The 20,022-nt window shown below is 38.9% G+C and overlaps 2 protein-coding genes across 2 annotated transcripts in view; both read left to right on the top strand.

The window, feature by feature from the left end:
• Positions 1-2,174, top strand: part of ebp (EBP cholestenol delta-isomerase) — a 73,345-nt gene extending 71,171 nt beyond the window's left edge. Inside the window, exon 5 of the mRNA XM_051934184.1 lies at positions 1,383-2,174. Within this exon, the coding sequence (XP_051790144.1) occupies positions 1,383-1,609 (227 nt within the window). The 3' untranslated portion in view covers positions 1,610-2,174. The remainder of the gene's footprint in view (positions 1-1,382) is intronic.
• A 3,064-nt stretch (positions 2,175-5,238) lies between these two features.
• Positions 5,239-20,022, top strand: part of tbc1d25 (TBC1 domain family, member 25) — a 99,256-nt gene continuing 84,472 nt past the window's right edge. Inside the window, exon 1 of the mRNA XM_028813673.2 lies at positions 5,239-5,708. Within this exon, the coding sequence (XP_028669506.1) occupies positions 5,664-5,708 (45 nt within the window). The 5' untranslated portion in view covers positions 5,239-5,663. The remainder of the gene's footprint in view (positions 5,709-20,022) is intronic.

Here is a 20,022-nt window from a genome sequence, read left to right as displayed (position 1 = left end):
TTGCTTTTGAATCTCTACTTAAATGGTTCTTATTCAAGTTAACTTCTGCCATTCACTTCAGACTGCAACAGCCATAAATATGTTTGCCATTTATTATCATTAACCAAAATTACAGAAAACTGAGATCTAGCCATCACTATTCAGTGTATGTCTTCATTACATTATGTTTGCAAAAAAACTCCCAGGTGATCCAGAAAGGATCCATATATTTTTTTTTTTAATTCCTCTTAACTCTTGGCATAACCAGTGTAAAGTGAGTATGGAAAATACTAACAGATGGTTTAAATGTCCAAGCAAAATTTCATTCATGTTCAGGATGCTATCTTTACTTCACTGCTGCCAAGAGAAGCACCATCTCCTCCTGAATATTCTAAGGTTTATTAGGTCATTATTGTCATATGTACAGAGTACAGCGAAATTCCTTCTTACATTTGCTAATTAGCATGCAATACATTACCATTTACTATAGTAAAATGAATGGCAAGGTTTAGTATTTTTCAGTGGTATTTTCTGTGAATGCCACTTTGACGGTGTGACAGTTTAAAGGGTCCCCGTGACCCCTTTAACCCTCAGACCACACGTTAGACACCAGGTAAAAATCCAAATATTAAATTTATTATAATAATAATGTGCACAAAGCACCACTACTCCACACTACTCCAATAAACAATAATCAATAATAAACAATCCTCCACTCCCAGATGCGTTGCCACCCTTCCACCCAGCTCAGCTCACTCGTCTGGGGTTTCCCAGAGTCCTTTATGACCCGGAAGTGGTTCCATCCCAACAATCCATAAGTCCTCATCACTTCCGGGTCAGATTAAAAGTCCTTTTCTTCAACCTGGAAGCACGTTGTTCCTTCTGGTCATGTGATTATGATGCACTTCCGGGTTATAGGGCACGTAGCACTCTGTAAGCCTCCCTACAGCGTCTCCTGTTGGTCCCCATGGTATCCAGCAGGGTTGTTTATAAAAACTACACCGTCCATAATGCCCTGCTGGAATTTGGGGACCTTCCATGCTGCCTGGAGGACTCCATCTAGCGGCCTGAAGGTGTGGACCGGAATTTTCGGCCGGCCATCCCTCACAACAGATAACGGCTGAATTTTTAGCGTGATTTAATTTTAACTCTTTATGTGAATAGTGGATTTATTGTATCTCTGATTGGACTTTTTTGGCTTTTTTCCTTCTTGTTTATAGTAATGTATTTGGGTTTGTTATACCATATTTTTGGAAAATAGTAAAATTTATTTAAAAAATAAAAAGCAGACAATATTGCTATTAATGAAAGGTACTTGAACGGACAAGTAGCTTTTATGCATTTGTTTATCATAAAACAAATTTATGCTCTTATTTAAACAACATTTACTTTCTGTTCCACAGGGCAGCTGTATGGAGATGTTTTATATTTTTATACAGAATACAGAGATGGATTTTCCCACAGTGATGTGGGGCACCCAATTTATTTTTGGTTCTACTTCATCTTTATGAACTCCCTTTGGATTATTATTCCATTGTTACTTATCTTTGATGCCTGGAACCAGTTAAATATGGCACAGAAGAAAGCTGACTATAGAAGTGGGTCATTGCAGCACAGCAAAGGGGAATAGAGAGTGGGAGCAGCATGTTCTTGAATTTCATGGTATTTGAGTTCAGAATCTTCAAGTGAGAAAAGTAGCAAACACTTGTGGTGAAACAAAGATTTTTTTCAAAGAAATTGGTAAATTTTACATTTACTGTATCTAGGAGAAATGTCTGCCTTCTCTAGATTGTAATCTATTACCCTTGTCTCCTTATGAAATGATACAAAAGTGGTAATTAAAATATATATATATATATATATATATATATATATATATATATATACATACAATGTGGTTAATTAAATTCTCAAAAGATAATTATTGAATATTGTTTTTTTATATATTTTAAATATTACTTGGAAAGAAACAAATGCTTTTAACTAGCTGTCAAATATCTTGTATTACAGTTTTAACTATCTTGGTACTCTAAGGAGTACATGTAATATATATAAAATTCTCTTATGGCATTGAAAATTTAATTAATAAATAAAGAAAAAAATAAAATAGTAATTGAATATATTTGTACTGTGCCATACCTGTCAATACTCTATTTAACATGCTAATTTTAATTGATTTTTTTTTTGCACATATTGTATGTTTTATTATATTTTCTTATAAATTACATTTTCACTTATGTAAATAAACATGTAAATGTCTTTTCATTCTTGATTTGTGATTTGTTCATGCCATTCAATGTTTATGCTATAATGTCTTTAGTTATGACTGGACTGAACTGAACTGAAATCTGAAAAGAGTAATAAAAAATAAAGCTTTGAAAGGTCCTGAATGTCCAAATCTCACCTCCCCATTGCTATAACAAGCAAACATGAGTATGGGTTTAACAAATGTTTTTACCATTGCATGTATGTTATAGCAAGTATACCTGTGTCAATGAAGTCTTGGTCCTTATTATTCTGTTAATCACTAGATAAAATCATACTCTTCCTGATATATGATACAAATCTAAGATAAAGGTCAAAATATGATGTAGTTGCCTTCCACAGAATGTCATATTCACTTGGGGAACTCTGTGTCGTTGCCAACAATTATTTTGTAAAAAAAAAAAAAAAAAATATGATCAATTTTAGAAAAAGTACATGTCACCTTTCTAAAAAAAATACAAACAATCAGGCTCTTCTGATAAAATTACAGTCAATCCTCAACATTCACACGTTTAATATTTGCAACTTCAAGCTTTTGCATGATTTAATTAGTAACCTCATTTTCACTTTTGTGCTGGTTACCACACATTGACGGGATTTGCTACCATGTGCAGTAGAGAAAAAAATGAGAGAAGCGATGCACACAAAGTTTTCGGAGTGGCTAGTATCCTACTAGGCACATCACCAGTATTACTAACCTTACCATTGTAGAGTAAAGAGCTACCAATACATTTGTTGTATGTTTTCATTGTTTTTCCTAAAAAAAATATAGGTTTTTGTGTGCAATTATGCCTCCAAAGCATAGTGCAAGTCCTTCAGGCTGTAAGCCCAATTATGCAAAATTAATGATTCAGCCAAGTGGGAAAGAAAAGATGTTAAACAAACTTTGTGCCAGAACTTTAGCAACCACTGTCAGCTACAAGTTTGGTGTTCATGAAGGCTGTCTTCCTTACAAGTTCCATACAAACTTTTGAAGTACAATATACCACAAAGTTATATAGAGCTATGTATACAGTAATATATGCTACTGTAATGTAATGTAATCCTTACAATATGGTATTTTTTCCTGTTAGAGGGTCATGGAGTTGGCGGCTGTGCAAACAACCCATGTGTTCATCTTTGTGGATGAAGCTGGGTTTAAAATGGCAAAGCAACAGCAGCGAGGACAGATTATTACAGGTCAAAGAGCAACCGTGCAAACTCCAGGACTGAGACAAGCCAACACCACAATGTGTGCAGCAATTTGCTATAACAGTGTTTTGCCACACAAACCAGTCTTTGGCCCATAAAACTCAGAGCCCCTCATTTTGTTTCTTGATGACCTCCACAGGACACTGGTACCAGAGGATGAGAGAGAGCGGGAAAGCACAAATGCATTATTACAGGTAGTTGTTGTGGTGTGGGATAACGTGGCATTCCACTACTCCACTGCAGTCACAGAATGGTTTGCAGCACACCCAAGGATGTCCTCATTATTTCTTCCACCATACGTCCCCTTCCTGAACCCCTTTGAGGAATTCTTTTTTGCGTGGAGGTGGAAGGTTTATGACCACTGGCCACATGATCAGATGTCATTACTGGATGCCTAGAAATTTCTCCAGAGCAATGCCAAGGATGGATCAGGCATGGCAGGAGATGTATTGCTAGAGAGGACATCAGATTTGATTTAGAAGAGAACTTGTTGCTGAATACAGAGGAGCAGATAGGTTAGAAAATTACTGCTATAACATTGTTACAGTCATGGACCAACTGCAAGTGTGTATATTTTGTTTCTGGCTGTAGTATTGACAATAAGTACTATTTTTTATGAATATTCTCTATTTACCCTACAGTATGAAAAATAAAATCCAGATCTGACCATTTAATGATGAACCATTTTATATTTAATGTAACAATGTCTGTTAGTGTTTTATAAGCCTTTCTTTTGTGTGTTCTTCCAGCAAGATGTAAAGTGCTAATGTTTTGGTGATATGACTCTATTTTGAGACATGGATCAACTGTTTTGGAAATGTCTGGTGTTGCAGAATGAGAGCACCAAAAAGCCATGGAATTAAATAACAGGTTTATCCACCTAAAGCTAAGCATGTCTGGGCTTGGCTAGTACAGTACCTGGGTGGGAGACCATCTAGGAAAGGCTTGGGTTTCTTCTAGAAGAGGTGTTGGTGAGGTTATCAGGGGCGCTTGCCCTGTGGTCTGGGTATGGATCCCCATGCCCCACTGCTGGGATAGGGAGAGTATGCTGTAAAAATGGTGTCATCCTTCAGATGACAAGTAAAGCAATGATCCTGACTTCCTGTGCTCATTAAAGATTTTTGGGTATCTTTTGAAAAGAGTAAGGTGTATTCGGATGTCCTGGCAAAATTGCAAAGCAGTCTTGGTCATTCTACTCCCCTCCCAAAATCATCCAATGTTTCTAATTGCTTAATTATCTCTATCACCCCATACCACCGAACAGCTAATGTGTGATCAGTGTACTGGCACAATAATGGTTGCTGTTGCATCATAGACGTGGGTGCTACACATTGGTGGTGGTTGAAGTGATTTCCCCCGTTTATGTAAAAAGCTTTGAATTGTGAGTAAAGTGCTATATAAATGTACTTTATTATTAGTATTATTAATTAAAAATCAAAGTAGGCTTATAATTAAGAAACTAGTTGGAGTGGAACTGGTTGGAGTTCGAAGCCCCGACGTAGCTGGTCATAAGCTGGCTCACTTCGCATCTCATTTCGTTTGGCTGCCATTCATGGAAAAAAGAAACAATTCAGAAGACTTGAAAAACTGGGAAATTAAAACGATGGAAAATTAAGTCAATTAACAGTAGAAATTGGGCACTGATTAAGAAAGTCGCAGGAAGGTTAACCCCGCAACCACTGTAGTCCTCCAGGACCGGATTCGGACACTTCTTGTATACACGGGGGACATTTATTCGGGATAAGTGCCATGGACTGACCAAGATGCCTGCATTTATTCTTATGAGTAAAATTACTTTAAAATCAACTCGAAGAAAAGTTATCTAAGCGTTTATGTGCCTCTTTCACAGAAATAGTCACTTCAGTTACGTTTTGATAGTACCAGCTCATGTGATCGTTACAATGTAACGAACCTAAAAGAGGTGAATGGTTGCAACGGCAGTTAAGTTTAAATGGGTCCCACATTTGTCGTTACCCCTTTAAGAATGGACAGTTTAATAGACTCCAACGCTACTTGCCCCACCCCTTTTTCTGCCGAGTTCCTGGATGATGTAATCTTAACGGACGTCAGATCCTGGAGAAAATAAAAAGAGCCATGGATAGTGAGGATGCTGCAAGATGTAATTTGTGCTTTGCGAAATTAAAATAGAGACCACAAACGATTGGATGGGAAGGTGGCAGAGCTACGACCCACAGGTGTATAAGGATCGTTGAAATTTCTGTGGTATCATGTCGACTGAAGAGGAGCGAGAGGTGGTTCGGGTCCGAGTGAAGGTAAGAAAACTGCGCCCAGCTCGAACATCAAGAAAAGCTTTGCGATCTTTCCTGATTACAAAACCTTCAGATACATCGCCAGTTCACTTTTTAAGCAGACTTTGTTCTCCGTGAGGCTTCTTGCGGTAATGTTCAAGTTGGCAACCTGTCGTCTTGAGAACAGTGAATGCTATTCGTTTTGAATGGGGTCCTGAATTCAATATACCGTGATGTCTGTGAAGGGGGCATTTCGTCTCGAATTTCGGTTTCATGAGGACTTCGCAAGCAACTACTTAGTGAACGATCCTGACTGGTACTAGACACTTGAGTCTCTGGAGGCGGAAGGAGCACTTGCTTTGTGTTTCTGTGTACAGTATTGAAATTAATTGAATTACATTTTTGTATTGGTACTTGAAATAACAATGTCCAGAAAACCTGTAAAATGCAAGTCATTTAAGTATGTTTTGATATTTCAATAAATGAAAAGCTGACACTGAACTCAAATGCGTTAATATAATGAATAGTTTACAATATACATGGAATGCAATAATGAATTGACAGCACAGTGAATCTGCACAAGTTATTACATTTGCAGTACTTGCAAGACTATTTTACTGTACATGTTAAGCATCTATCTTAAATCGCACTAAGCTATTAGATCTGTCATTATATGCATCCAATAAAAACTGATCACCTGAATATGCATTTTAAAAACAAAAACAGTGTGCTATGTTACATGCAATATCGATCTAATCATATAATTGGTTAAATACTCTTGATGCCTGACAGCACTAGCCGTGTAAACATTTGTGAAATATAGACTATTGCTCCTTGATCAAATGGAAAGCTAGTGTTGGTTTGTTTGTGCAGATGTAACAGCATTTGCACACCACTAAGGGAAGAAGGGACATATAGTGTATTGTAGTTTGCATATTGTAATCTTTTTAGTTAGCCAATAAAAGGTGTCATTTTGCTTGACTTCTCATTAAAATTTATTTGTAAAAGAACATTAATAAATGAAACTGCTTAACCTGTCACCAAAATGACAATGAACCTTGCGAGTTAAATGTCATTTGTCATTAAAATTGCGTAAAGGTCTTACATTCTGCAAGGAAGTTATTTTTACAGTAGTACACTGAATAAAGTATCATGATTAAATAGAATACACTTATTTCAAAGGAACTGAACCAAGTCTGTCAGTCTTTATTTGATTTGAAGCTTGACCTAGACCATCAATCAAACTTAAACAATTTTTTTGTACTATAGATGCAATGCATTTTAGTAGATAATTTGCAGAAAATTTTGCAATAACATATTAATAGTTGCTTGTACAATGAAAATACAGGGCTTTGAGATTGATCAGGTAAAGGGCGTTACATACCAATCAATTATCCTATATTGTGTGTGGCTGACATCCTTGTCAGGGAGACCTTATAATGTTGGTTGAATATAGTAAATGTATCTACATTTATTATTCAGTTGTAGCTAAGGTGGTGAAAATGACTTTTTTAGGATTGTCACAGTTTGTGTCTTAGCCACTACACCAAACCCACAACCTTGTAATGTGTAGATGTGTTCCTGCATTAATACAATGTTTTTTTTTTTTTACTTTAAAAAGTCATTAAACACTTTAATATGCACTGTAAAATTGTTTCTAGTTACATTTCACAGTAACTTAGAATATGCTCATTACCGGAGAAACATTTATGAGAAAACAGACAAATTGCCTGACTGATTCATATAGTAGATTAAAATTGCTTTACTGGCAAAATTTAAAATATGGAATTGTTTTTAACCTTTTGGTTAACACATTGCCGTTAAAAATTATTGTAAATAACACTGCATGTTTTTAACTTTCAAAAGTATAAATACATATACTGTTCATAACATTTTCAGACCTGTTTCATTTGGGGCTAGAAAGTTTCAGATGCAGGGCAGTAATGAACCATAGACATGGACCCAGTCAACTGTACGGCCCATTCAAGCATAAATTCATTCCTACTCGACCAATTAAAAATCTGTAATAAACATGAAAGGTGCATCATTGGGTGAAAAAATACCATATGTACGTTTGTTTATTTTCAAATACATTTAAATTAAAGTAGGTTAGACTAGATATTCTTCTTCTTTCAGCTGCTCTTGTTAGGTGTCATCGCAGGTGATCATCTTTTTCCATATCTTCCTGTCTTCTGCATCTTGCTCCGTTACATCCACCACCTTCATGTGCTCTCTCACCACATCCATAAACCTTCTCATAGGCCTTCTTGTTTACCTGGCAGCTCCATCCTTAACATCATTCTCCCAATATACTCAACATCTCTCCTCTACACATGTCCAAACCAACGCAATCTCGCCTCTCTGACTTTGTCTCCCAACCATCCAACTTGAGCTGTCCCTCTAATGTAATAATTTCTAATCCTATCCATCCTCGTCACACCCAATGCAAATCTTAGCATCTTTAACTCTGCTACCTCCAGCTCTGTCTCCTGCTTTCTGTTCAGTGCCACCGTCTTCAACCCATATAACATAGCTGGTCTCACTATCGTCCTGTAGACCTTCCCTTTCACTCTTGCTGATACCCGTCTGTCACAAATTACTCCTGACACTCTTCTCCACCCATTCCACCCTGCCTGCACTCTCTTTTTCACCTCTCTTCCACAATCCCCATTACTCAGTACTGTTGATCCCAAGTATTTAAACTCCTCCACTTTCGCCAACTCTACTGCTTGCATCCTCACCATTCCATTGATCTCCCTCTCATTCACACACATGTATTCTGTCTTGTTCCTAATGATCTTCATTCCTCTCCTCTCTAGAGCATACCTCAGACCTCACCACTGTCACACTTCCCTCTTACATATCCTGTACAACTCTTATGTATTTATCTGCCACTCCCGACTTCCTCATACAATACCACAGCTCCTCTCGAGGCACCCTGTCATATGCTTTCTCCAGATTTTCAAAGACGCAATGCAACTCCTTCTGGCCTTCTCTATACTTCTTCGTCAACATCCTCAGAGCAAAAATCGCATCTGTGGTACTCTTTCTTGGCATGAAACCATAGTGCTCCTCACTAATCATCACCTCACTTCTTAACCAAGCTTCCACTACTCTTTTCCATAACTTCATGCTGTGGCTCATCAATTTTATCCCCTTGTAATTACTACAGTCCTGCACTTCCCCCTTATTCTTAAATATCAGTACCAGTACACTTCTCCAGTCCTCAGGCATCCTCTCACTTTCCAAGATTCCATTAAACAATCTGGTTAAAACTCCACTGCCATCTCTTCTAAACACCTCCATGCTTCCACAGGTATGTCATCTGGACCAAAGGCCTTTCCATTTTTCATCCTCTTCCTAGCTGTCCTTACTTCCTCCTTGCTAATCTGTTGCACTTCCCGATTCACTATCTCCACATCATCCAACCTCTTCTCTCTCTCGTTCTATTTATTCATCAGCATCTCAAAGTACTCTTTCCATCTGCTCAACACGCACTCCTCGCTTGTGAGTATGTTTCCATCTTTATCATTTATCACCCTAATCTGCTGCACATCTTTCCCAGCTTGGTCCCTCTGTCTAGCCAATCGGTACAAGTCCTTTTCTCCCTCCTTAGTGCCCAGCTTCTCATACAATTCATCATACGCCTTTTCTTTAGCCTTTGCCTCCTCTCTTTTCACCTTGTGCCTTATCTCCTTGTACTCTTGTCTACTTTCTGCATCTCTCTGACTATTCCATTTCTTCTTTGCCATCCTCTTCCTCTGTATACTCTCATGTACTTCCCCATTCCACCACCAGGTTTCCTTTTCCTCCTTCCTCTGTCCAGATGTCACGCCAAATACCCTTCTTGCTGTCAGCCTTACTAATAGTGCCTGTCTCACCTTCTCCCTAAATTCAACCTTGCAGTCTTCCTTTTTCAACTTCCACCATTTGATTTTTGGCTCTGCCCTCACTCTCTTCCTCTTCTTGATCTCCAACGTCATCCTGCAGACCACCATCCTAATCTGCTTAACTACACTTTCCCCTGACACCACTTTGCAGTCTTCAATCTCCTTCAGAGTGACTCTTCTGCATAGGATATAATCTGCCTGTGTGCATCTTCCTCCACTCTTGTATGTTATGTTACCCTATGTTTCTCCCTCTTCTTAAAATACGTATACGCCACAGCCATGTCCATCCTTTTGGGAAAATCCACTATCATCTGACATTCTTCATTCCTTTCCTTGACACCATACCTACCCATCACATCCTCGTCTCCTCTGTTCCTTTTCCCAACATGTCCATTGAAATCCACTCCAATCACCACTTTCTGTCCCTTGGGTACACTTTTTATTGCTTCATCCAACTCACTCCAAAAGTTTTCTTTGTCATCCATTGCACACCCAACTTGCAGGGAATATGCAGTAACAACATTCATCATCACACCTCCAGTTTCTAGATTTATAATCATTACTCTGTCTGACACTCTTTTCACCTCCAAAACACTCTTGACATACTGTCCTTCAGAATTACCCCTGCACCATTTCTTCATATCCACCTGGCCTTACTCCCCTTCAATTTAGTCTCTTGCACGCACAATATATCAACTTTCCTTCTCTCCATCATATCTGCTAATTCTCTCCCCTTATCAGTCATACTGCCAACATTCAAAGTTCCTACCCTCAGTTCCACTCTTTTTACCTTCTCCTCTTCTCCTGCCACCGGGCACATCTCCCCCCTCTTCTTCTCCTTCACTCGGCCAACAGTAGCTCAAATTCCACCAGAACCCTGTTGGCTAACAGTACTGGTGGCGGTCGTTGTTAACCCAGGACTCGACTGATCCGGTATGGAAATTTGTGTCGTTGTCCGCATATTGATTTGGCAAAATTTTGCACTGGATGCCCTTCTTGACGGAAGCCTCCCCATTTATCCGGGCTTGGGACTGGTTTGTGCATCCCCTGTGGCCGGGTTAGGTAAACTTCATTAATCCTATGGGGAAATTCAAATGCATACAGCAGCAGAAACAGAAAAAACAAGAATGTGCATACTCACAGGACAGATAATTGAGCCAATCAATCAACTGATAGAAAAATAATTAAACTTAATGAGTACATTGGGTGGAAGCATTGAATTGTCTTATAGCAGTGGGTAGGAAAAGAAAAAACCCAGAGGTGCATTTAGCATACCATAAGCCCTTGTCTAAGAGTGCTCCAAGACAGCACCTCCAGGAGCGGATTTTTTATGATGGCATCCTAATTTAGCATCATCCACTTTGCCACAACAGTTTCCATTGTGTTATGGGTTTGCCCTGGAATGGAACAGGCTTTCCAGTTAAGTTTGTTCAGGCATTGTTCTTCTGTTGTGCTCAGGTTGCTTCCCCAGGAGACTGCAGCATAGAACACCACATTGGCTGCTATAGACTGGTAGAGTATTTCCATTGGCTTGTTGCTATACATCAAAAAAACTTGAGTCTCCTTAGCAAGTACAGTCTGCTGTATCCCTTTATGTACAGTGCTACTGTGTTGTCAGAATGCCCAGTTTGTTGTTTATGTGATCTCCCAGCTACTTGTCGCTCTGTACCACTTTCACATCCTCCCCCTGAATGGTGACTGAAATCAGAGGCTTCTTGGCACATTGAAAGTCGCCCCAAAGTTCTTTGTCTTACTGATGTTGAGGTGCAGGTTGTTGTCCCTGCACAACAGGACAAAGTCTTCCATGACTCTCCTGTACTCTGACTCATCTTCATTATTAATGCATCCTATGATGGACAAGTCATTTGAAAATTTCTGTATTTGGCAAGCGTTGGTATTGTGCTGGAAAGCTCTGTTGTATAGACAGTAAACTATTAGGGAGACAGGATAGTTCTCTGAGGCGCTCCAGTATTACACACCATCATTTCTGACACACAGTCCCTCAACCTCGCAAACTGCTGTCTGATGGCCATGTAGACTATGATTCAGGAGATTGTGAGAGCACCAGGATTCAAAGCTTTGAACATTTTCCCCAGTCAATTAGACAGAATGGTGTTAAAAGCACTGTAAAAGTCAAAGAACATTATCCTGACTGTGGTGCCGGCTTTGTGCAAGTAGGATGAATAGGCTCTGTGGAGCATGTAGATGAGGGCATCATCCACACCTATATGCACCTGATAGGCAAACTGCAGAGGATCCAGATGCTCTGAAAGCAAAGGCTGTGCCTGTTTTAGAACCAGCCTCTTAAAGGTAATCATATTATATGAGTAAGAGCAACTGGTCAGATAGTCTTTAGGATCACGAGAGTGCCCTTTCTTTGGCACTGGGACCATACATGATATTTTCCACAGGGGAGAGCCTTCTTTAAATTCAGGGAAATGGAGAAACAGGGCTGAGGGACCTCACAGAGCTGGCTGGCACATATTTTCAGTATCCTGGGACTGATTCTGTCCAGCCCTGAAGCCTTGTTTATGCAGACCCTTCTCAGCTCTCTCCTCACTTGATCTGTAAAGACGCACATTCCAGGGAGTGGAGGGGGGGCAGGAGACCACAGGTGAGATGTCATTGTAGGGGAAGGTCATGCAAATGGCAGCTGGGATTCCAGAACCTCCTCAGCTTGCACACAGATGCTCTCAGTGTTGGGAGACGGCTGTACAGGCAAGAATGAGTCAAACCTGTTGAAGTGTGATTCAGTTTTTTTTTAGTTCTGTTCTCGTTCCCTTCCTCTGCATGTTTATTTTTCCTGTTTTGTGCTTTGTCCATCCTTGAAGAGCAACGTCATTCAATTCTGCAGAATAGGATCATCCATGAATATGGCATGTTTCATTTCAAATAAGTGAAGTCATTGTGCAAGAAACAGTGGATACATGTTACAGAAATAAAACTGTATTTAGCTAAATATTTGATGGTATCGTGAGAATGGTTAGAGTCAAACGAGTTTTTTTTTTTTTTTAATCATTGGATGGCATTGTTTGCTGAAGGTAAAAAGAGTGGCAAATGCTGATGGGTGGCATTAATCAGTAAATAATTAAAGCAAAGAACCTCATTTTGCAGCAAAGTAACGCAAATGTTTAATTTTATTACGTTAAAGGCATTCACACGAAAAGGTCCACAATTGTTGCCAATAGTATTATCACCTTTTGAACCCTAGGTGTTTAATATACAGTATCTTTAGAAATAATTGAAAATGTACCTGCATTTGATAATCAGAATATTTTAGTAGGATGTCCAAAATTATAAAACAAAACATGGCTGTTCAGCTTGCATATATATATTTTTTCCTCACAGAAAAAAATGGAAGACAGACCTGGGCAACATTAAAGGGACACTTTTCTAATACTTGGTGACTCAACGTTTGGCAATGATATTAGCCTTGAAACAATTCTTGTGGTAGTCTAGAAACTTCTTTCACCTTTCTGTTGATAGATTCTTCCACTCTTAAGTTGAAAAGGTGCCTTAGTTCCTGAATGTTTGCAGGATTCCTGTTCCCATTAGTAGTTTTCTGTTTTTTTCTAAGATTTTCAGCAAAATTGAGATCAGCACTCATTGCTAGCCACTTTAATGCAGTCAATTCTTCCTTTATAACGATTGTTTTGTGTTTTTCGCTAACAGTTTTGAGTCATCATCCTACTGATCTTCTACGTATAACTTGTTTTCTGACACTGGGTAGCATATCTATATAGTAAAATGTTAAGAGGTGTAATTACAATGCTCAGTTTACCTACTTACACAAAATCAGACGTTTTCATACTTTTTCAAAAAAAAAAAAAAACCTTTTTTGGCAACATTTTGGCTTTAGAACATTTAAACATAATAAGCCAAAGGAGTCAACAAAATTATTTGTTGATTGAGCAGATTGGCTGTTGTTCTCACTAAAGATTCAGAAGCGATAGAACTGGATTTGTACATCTACCATCCAGCAGACTACATGTGTTTAGCTAGTGCTACTAGCAGAAGCGGTAAAGACTCATTTCATTGACCGTTAATTTTTGGTGCTTCTGGATTTACAAAAATCACTAAGTATAAGCAGGGTGCTGTGATTTGGACACAACAATACCATTTCATATTATTTATGTAAACAAATTAAAGTGTTGTTTTAAAGCATAAGTAAGGCCCACAACATAAGTATTTTACTTTTACTTTTACTAAGTAAGCGTTATACATCAACCTTCAACCCCCCATCTCTTTAAAAAAAAAAAAAACATACCAATACAGAAATTGATCAGCTCTAGGTCAGGTCAGGTTAGGGATTATGCACTGGTACAGATCGTTGCGCACCCACCACATGACCAAACAGCTCAGGATCCTGGTTGGCAACTCCCAAGGCAGACATGTGGTCCAGTCGCAATCCCCCGGAAATGACCGTCTATCTGCCATAGCCAGGTGTTATGTGGGTTTCCCATTGGCTTGGTCCAGCTGTTTGGGTCTTCAGCAATGAGGACCCTGTGCGCTGGATCACCCTCAGGGAATCGCACCACATGGCCATAGTGCCATAACTGACGCTTCCTCACAATGCATGTAATGTGCCTCATTTGGGACTCGTTCAACACAAAGTCAAACCAGCGGTACCCAAGGAATCTCTGAAGAGACACAATACCGAAGGTGTCCAGCCTTTGTCTCAGGTCACTGGATAGCATCCATGTTGCAACCATATAGCAAAACAAGAAGCACCAGAACTCTAAAGACTTGGACCTTCATCCTTTTGCAAAGATATCTGGAGCATCACACACCCCTTTCCAGCGACTGCATGACCCCCCCCCCATGCTCACCCAATCTGTCTAAATAAATGTCACTGCCGAGGTAAGTAAACAAGTCTGACACTCTCTCCACAGATAGACACACTGCTGATGGCTGTGCCCAAGATGTCATTAAGGCCTGGATCTTGTTTATTATCTAAGAAACTCGCAGGCCCAAACACTCAGACTCCTCGCTAAGTCTCTCGAGAGCCCTGATCAGAGCCTCCATTGACTCTGTGAAGATCACAGTATCGTCTGCAAAGTCATAATCAGTGAATCTTTCAACACCAACTTCCCTTTTGGTTTTAACAATCCATGTCAAATTTCTTTTGGGTCAGTGATGGAGATATGCGCACCACCGCTTGGCTGTGCTTCCCTCTATATGTCTCCTGCAGAGCTGATCATATTTCTAAATACACTGGTTCAGTCATGGTTGACTTTCTTCCAAAAGACCATATAAGGTGTTACAGTTAGAACCAGTGGCAATATTCCGTAACACCAGCTGCGTCATAATTTTTGATAGGTACATATTTTCAAAATCTCATGCCTTTTCTTCTCCACATCCTGAAAGTCTGTTGTCTTCACATAGAAAAATGCATGGTGATGCATGCAAAGATAGGTCAGCAGTAGCACTCACTGAATGATCTAAGCAGGATTTTATCTTGCCTGTCATGATTCACACATCCAGATTGACTGTGGCAAAGTTGAGACCCTGGGCAGAGCTGTCTTGATTGCATCATTTCTAGCACATTCTCTTTCTCTGTTCTCTTCACGTAATAATATGTTGTAAATGACTACTTCCACACGCCTCCAATATTGGTAAAAATATAAAGCATGCAAAACAGCACACCTACCACTTTGAATCCTGTAAGAGTAGGCTGTAAAAGTACTAATTTGCATTTTGCAAGCAAAAAATAATAATCTGATTTGTACACTTCTGTTATAGAAGTATTTAGTTTTTTGTGAAATTTTTATGCGTTTGTCTATCTGTATATAATCAGGATATAAGTGCCTAGTATAAATCTGTTAATCACATGATTCAAATCATTGGCCAAGAAATTTTCATTGGCAGTGTCAGTAATCAGTCATCAATTGCAGATGATATTGCCTATTCTTACAACCTTAGTCTATAGATTAACACTAGAATTACCAAAGCCTACGAAAAAAACTCATAAATCTGGCCCACCTTAAATCCCTTCGCACCTCTCCATCAGTGTCTTTTGTCCTGTAAATGTGCAGATAAAGACAAGCAGTAAGCAGCCTGATATTCCATCCCCCAACCGCCACAGAACGTGCACAGAGTTCTCCCAGCTCATGCCTTGATTATCTGGGAGTGAAGTGCTGGAGTTTAAGAGTGGGCATAATAGATCGTTATTTGGAACACATGCATTTCATGTGTGTTCCGTTTCTACAATAATCTGTGTAAACACATTGTTAAAACAAACTTTTTCATATTTTAGTAGTAAATGACAAAATGTAGGCATAAACGGGTAAGAATTGCTGACTTGTATTCAAGAGTCCCCGGTTCGATCCTGACTGCCTCCTATATTTACCGTTTTCAGTAGTGAGCTGCTCTTATTGTTAATATTATACAATAAACGCATACATTTGGTTTGCGTCTGTAACAGCCGCTGTACATTTATAGTACTTGTAAAGGTTAGCGTTTTTTTTTTTTTTCCTCACTTTATTCTGTTAGTCACGATCACGATACATACTTCCACCCCCCACCAGCACCAACTAGGGATCTGACACTGTTAATTTTTATTTGAAGCTGGGACTAACTGTAAATGTGAGTGGTGTTTTGAGACAATGGAACAGGACATTCTCTGATTTGGATGGATCAGGAAAAGCTGACACACAAAAAACTGGGGAATCTGCTTTATTCATATCTCACTGTCACTTGATTTTTTGTTATTGAGTTTTATTGAGTGTTCCTGCTCATGCTGAATTAGTATGCATCTTATGGTCCATGACATCAAAGCTGCACTGACAAAAAAAAAAAAGACCTGTATAGTACATTTCGGAAAACATTGTGGCACGGATGCAACTTTATTCATACTATTCATATTCATTCGCATAACATCTTGCGGTTGTAATCAGTGACCGCGTGTTTTTTTTTTTTTCCCCCGATCTTGCCAGTCCCCACATGTTGCTGTATGGTGCTGTTTCATTTGTACTCCACGACATGCAAAGGAAAGAATAGTACAGAGTGGTCATTTCAGCGCTATATGCAGTCATCAAATTCAAACGTTAACTGTTCTCACACACGCAAGGACCATCCTTCCTACATTTACGACTTGTGTACTTGTTGCAACGTACACACTTCTCTTCATGCTGTGGTTTCTATTACACACCTGAAAAAAAGAGACAATATATGTGACATTTTGAAGAAATCATTTTATGACCTGAATAGTACCAATCAGAAAACATCATCGCACTAATGCAATACTATTTGAAAATGAACAGCATCAGATCAGGTGTGAATTATGCTGGCGCTGTTAGTTTGAGTCAGATCGTGGGGGGGGGTTTGGATAATAGAGCGTGATCGTGATTGAGAGAATAAAACTGAAAAAAGCTAACTTTTACAATTACCATAAACTTATACCCAATGTCACATATATTTGTATCTTTCTTTTTTGCCCGGTGTTGCGTTGACGTCATGCACCAGAAGGCGTGAGCTTATTCAGTGCGAGCAGGAACACGCAGGTGGCCGGTTGCAGTGTGCTTTAACAAGTTTGACCTGGCAGCGATCAACGCACATGTAATGTGCAAGGCATGTATGGGGTCCACTGAGAAAAGAAGTGTTCATGGCTCACCTTTCAGAGGAACTTCATCGTCACATCTTACTAGAAAAGGCGATGGAAAAAGAAAAGGAGGATGCAACATCGACAAGCTTCTGTTCCTAGACAGCTGCTTTCCTCAGGAAAGTAAACGGAGTCAGTGTCAGGTGCGCTTTCAATGTAATAGGAACCAAAGCATATAGGGAAGTGTATACATTGCAACATGTACACATGTCGTAAATGTAGGAAAGATGGTCCTTGCGTGTTTGTGAACTGTTAACATTTGAATTTGATGATTGCATATAGCGCTGAACTGACCTCTCTGTACTATTCTTTCCTCTGCATGTCCTGGAGTACAAATGAAACACCACCATACAGCAACATGTGGGGACTGGCAAGACTGGGGTTGGGAGGGGGGAACACGCGGTCACTGATTACAACCGCAAGAAGCTACGCAAATGAATATGAATAATGTTGCATCCGTGCCACAATGTTTTCCGAAATGTACTATACAGGTCATAAAATGAATAATTCCAAATATCATATATACCTACTGTATGTCTGTTTTTTTTTTGTCAGTGCAGCTTTGACATCATGGATCATAAGGTGCATACTAATTCAGCATGAGCAGGAACACTCAATAAAATTGAATAAAAAAAAATCAAGTGGCGGTGAGATACGAAGAAGGCAGATTCACCAGCATTTGTGTATCAGCTTTTATCCATCCAGATCAGACAGAGAATGTCCAGTTCCATTGCCTCAAAACACCACTCACATCTACAGTTATTCCCAGTTTCAAATAAAAACTAACAGTGTCAGATCCCTGGGTGGTGCTGGTGGGTGGCAGTAGTGTATCGTGATCATGACTAACAGAATAAAAGTGAGGGGGAAAAAAAAAACAAGCTAACCTTTACAAGTACTATACATTTACAGCCGCTGTTACAGACATAAACCAAGTGTATGTGTTTATTGTATAATATTAACAATAAGAACAGATCACTACTGAAAACAGTAAATATATGAGGCAGTCAGGATCGAACCGGGGACTCTTAATTACAAGTCAGCAGTTCTTACCGCTACGCCATGGAAACTGTTGTATCATCCTTGAACCTTTTGTGAAAGTGTTTATTTGATCTTTGGACTTCAGGCTTCACACATTATATATACAATTAAAAAAAAAAAAAAAAAACACTTTGTTTTCCTCCCGGGCAACACTGGGTATTTCAGCTAGTAGAGAGATATACTTGAATTACAAATGCACGTGTCACAGTTGGGTATTGTGTAACAAGGATACAAAAGCATATGTTACTGTTATTGTTCCAGAAAATGTGTTAAGTTAAGCTTCTACAATATGTGCAGTGCGCATCATGCTCCCGAGCTTCACTGCTGCTTTACAGCTGCTGGAGAGGGCTGATGTTTCCACTGGTGCTAATAGCATCTGTGGAGATGGCATACAGGTGTTTCTTGTTGTGAGTGAGGGTAAAAATGTGTAACTCTTTCATAATCCCTCCAATTACTAGATGTTTTTTTATTCAGGTTACTTAAGATAATGGTTTCTGCTAAATGATTAAGCAAAAACATCATGCATTATTGGAAGTTTCTGCTATGATTGGTAAGCTGACTAAAACATCAGTCTCATAAACAAGAATGCCATAATGCCTTGTTTCATGTTTCAGTTTTCTAGCTTTGTTCACATAGAGGGAAATCTGGGAATTTTCTTGAAATTATTTATACTAGCTGGGTTAACTTTCTTGAAATTCTTCTCTCGCGCATTTTTATTCACACATTTTTTACAGAAAATCCCAAGGATAAGCTACATGTTTGAAAACAGTTACCTTCTGTGTGGTGTATGTACATTATTTTTATGTCTGCTTAAACTTTTCTGAGTGCTTCTGTTTCCCTGCCACGTCCCAGAGATTTGGCATGATTGATTATTTGGCTTCCCTTAGCATTATTTAGGAAATTATGTGCCATTTAATATCGGGGAAAATATGACTTATGTATGTCTGGTGTTGGGTCTGTTGAGTTGAGACCTTAATATCTCCTATCTTCTCTCCGAGGGTCTGTTTTTAAGCCAGGAGGGCTGAAGTAAGCAAATTAGCCACATTGTACATCGCATCAGAAGAATCGGTGAAGGCTGCTACAGTGATTAAAAACCAATAGGTTTGTGCTTGACTAGTTTAATGGCTCACCTTTTATATTGGTAAGTGGATAATAGCAGAGTTTCTGGATCCTAACTAAAGACTGTTGCTTACATTTGTAATTTTTAGAAAGCCTTCAGTTTGTTGCTATATTATGTTCTGGAGTACAGCCATTAATATATTCTGTAATGTAAAAGGTTTTGTGTGCAATCAGAAATCAATATGGCTGGTAGAAAATAACAAAACCCTGTATGGGAGATTTTTGAATGCAATATTGAAGGCATTCATTATAAGCACATTTTCTTGGAGAAGGATATGTTGTGTGCTGTAGACATTTTGAGTAAAAAAAACCCTCAAACTAGTGCTGAGCGGTATGACCAAAATTCTATATCACGGCATTTTCAACAGTATTTTTTCCCATACATGAGTGGATGTTAACCACATTTTCCACTGCAATTACTGCAGTAAACTGGCTAAGAATAACCTATTCCACTGTCATGATCATTGTACAAAAAAACATTTTAATATGCACACAAGTATTAATACAGGTTTGCATGGCCCCATAAAGTGATAGTTTTCAAGGGAGTGGCACTAATGAAGAGAAGGAATCACATTGCATGACAGTTGCAGTCAAAATATAGAACCTTTTTATTGAACAAATTTTGCAAACATCTTAAACAAAAATTTTGACAACATATTTTCAACCATGCAAAGAGGCATTTAGACTTAGT

The sequence above is a fragment of the Erpetoichthys calabaricus genome, chromosome 11 (assembly GCF_900747795.2).
Source record: "Erpetoichthys calabaricus chromosome 11, fErpCal1.3, whole genome shotgun sequence".
Taxonomy (NCBI): domain Eukaryota; kingdom Metazoa; phylum Chordata; class Cladistia; order Polypteriformes; family Polypteridae; genus Erpetoichthys; species Erpetoichthys calabaricus.
This window is presented reverse-complemented; position numbering and strand designations above follow the sequence as displayed.